The 2,674-nt window shown below is 43.0% G+C and overlaps 1 protein-coding gene across 1 annotated transcript; it reads left to right on the plus strand.

The window, feature by feature from the left end:
• The first annotated feature begins 1,523 nt into the window (after positions 1-1,523).
• Positions 1,524-2,456, plus strand: LOC114503642 (putative olfactory receptor 7A2). Its single transcript, XM_028521289.1, has one exon. It carries the CDS (start codon positions 1,524-1,526, stop codon positions 2,454-2,456), a length of 933 nt encoding a protein of 310 aa, XP_028377090.1.
• Positions 2,457-2,674: the final 218 nt, after the last annotated feature.

Consider the following 2,674-nt stretch of genomic DNA (forward strand, 5'->3'; position numbering starts at 1 on the left):
CTTTCCTTCACTCTTGATTCTCTCTATATTTTTCTTTATTTCACTTTGCATAGCCTTCGCTTCTTTCTCTATTTTGCAACCACACTCAACCATTTCTGTGATCATCCTGATTACCAATGTTTTGAACTCTGCATCTGATAGGTTGACTATCACTTCATCATTTAGTTCAATTTTTGGAGTTTTGATCTGTTTTTTCATTTGAGCCCTATTCCTTTGTTTTGGAGTACCTGTTACATTGTAAGGGGCAAAGCTTTAGCTATTCACCAGAGTTAGGCAACCCACATAGCTGCACTGTGGCACTGTATGTGGGGCAGTGGTCCAAAAGAGAACAATGCTGCTTGCTCAGCTCTTAGAGGGCTTTCAGTTCCTTCCCCCATTACCCACAAGCAAACTGGTGACTTCTGGTGCTGATTCCTAGGTGGGTGGGTTTGTGTGTGTTGTAGGACTCTCCTGTGGGTCTCTCCTACAAATTCTCCTGTGAGACTACGAGTTTCTCCTACCATGTCAACCCCCACAGGGTTTTACAGCCAGAGGTTTTGAGGCTTTCTTTTTCCACACTGGTACCCTGGGTTTCATGGTGTGTCTCACTACCCAGTTGCTCCTCCTAGTTTATACTCATGCAAACGTGGGACTATATAGTTCACCAGCTGTCACCTCACCCACCCATCCCTCCAGCCAGTGCCTTGCCACATGCCCTCCCTGCCCCAAGTGTCTGCCTCCACCCCTCCTACCAACCTGAATGAATGTATCTTCTTTAACATCTTGGTTATCAGACTTCCATATAGTTCAATTTTCTGGCAGTTCTGGTTACTTTTTGTTTTCAAATTTGTTGTTGTCCTTCTTTTGGTTGTGCAAGGAGGCAAAGTGTATCTAACTACAACTCCATCTTGGCTGGAAGTCTCTACCTCAAGAAATTTAAAAAGTAGAGGTAATTTAGGCCTATCTGGAAGCAGTCCCAGTTCAGCTTCCTGCTACAACAAAAGCCAACTTTATGCAACAGGTTCTCTTCAAAGGAAAGAGGTTTATTCAAGTGCTGCCACATGAGAAGATGGGGACCCCTAGCTCCAAAGCCAATCTTAACATCTCAATGAAGGCAAAGGTTTTTATAAGTAAGGAGAGAAAAAGCAGAACAAAGAGATCAAGGAAGGGCTATGGGCATGCAGGTAGTGTGGTTCATGGTCACATTATGGATTTTCATTGGCAGCGTCCTGGATTTGGCCTTCTGGCTTATGTCAGTTGCATTCCAATGTCTGTACTGTTGGCATTGGCTGAGTCCTTGAGGTCAGCCTGCTCCTTAGATTCACACAGGAACTGAAACTGCTAATTAAAAATAATAATAATTTAATATGCAAGATCTAACTTTGAGAAAAAATTCATGTTACAGTAACAAACTGGGTTTAACAATTACTAGGATTATTATGGATGGGTTTATATAAGTAGACTATATTCACTCCCCACTACATGTTCAGTGTCTATTTCATGCTATTTTCTTTTCTCAATAATCTAGCTGGTATTTCAGCAGTATGGAAACAGGAAATCAAACACAAGTTTCATATTTTATACTTCTGGGGTTTTCCCAAGACTCAGAAAATCAACCCATCTTATTCTGTCTTTTCCTGTCCATGTACCTGACCACTGTGTTGGGAAACCTGCTTATCATCCTGACCATCACCTCTGACTCCTACCTCCACATGCCAATGTACTTTTTCCTCTCCAACCTCTCCTTGGCTGACATCTGTTTCACCTCCACCACCATCCCAAAGATGCTGGTGAACATCCAGACACAGAGCAAAGTCATCACCTATGCAGGCTGCATAACCCAGATGTGTTTTTTTAATATTTTTGGAGTTATGGACACTCTTCTCCTTACACTGATGGCCTATGACCGGTTTGTGGCCATCTGTCACCCCTTACACTACACATTCATCATGAACCCCCATCTCTGTGGCCTGCTGGTTCTTATGTCCTGGTTCATCAGCATAACATACTCCCTGACCCAGAGTCTGTTGACATTGCGGCTGTCTTTCTGTACCAACTGGGAGATTTCACACTTTTACTGTGAACTTGCTCAGGCCCTCACCATAGCCTGCTCAGACACACTCATCAATCATATCCTGATCTATATGGGGACTACCCTTCTTGCCATTGTTCCCTTCTCAGGGATTCTTTGCTCCTATGTTCGAATTTTCTCCTCAATCTTGAGAATCCCATCAGATCATGGGAAATATAAAGCTTTTTCTACCTGTGGGTCTCACCTGTCCACAGTTTCTTTATTCTATGGGACGGGCCTTGGTGTGTATCTCAGTTCTGATGTACGTTCCTGGAGGAGCATGATTGCCTCAGTGATGTACACTGTGGTCACCCCAATGCTGAACCCCTTCATCTACAGCCTGCGGAACAGGGACATCAAGAGGGCTCTACAGAAAGTTCTTGGGAGAAAGCTCTATGTTCTGTAAGGGGAACACTGATCCTGCGATTCTAAGCTGACAGGAACAAAAGCAGCTGTCTAAAAAAATTCCACCTTTTCTGTATAAAAGATTTAAATATAAGTCATGACACCATTAAAGTCCTAGAGGAGAACATAAGCAGGAAAATCTAAGATATTTCGCGCAACAGTATTGTCACTGATACATCCCCTAAAACAAGGGGCATCAAGGAAAGAATAAACAAGTTG

Source organism: Phyllostomus discolor, chromosome 8 (assembly GCF_004126475.2).
Source record: "Phyllostomus discolor isolate MPI-MPIP mPhyDis1 chromosome 8, mPhyDis1.pri.v3, whole genome shotgun sequence".
Lineage (NCBI taxonomy): Eukaryota > Metazoa > Chordata > Mammalia > Chiroptera > Phyllostomidae > Phyllostomus > Phyllostomus discolor.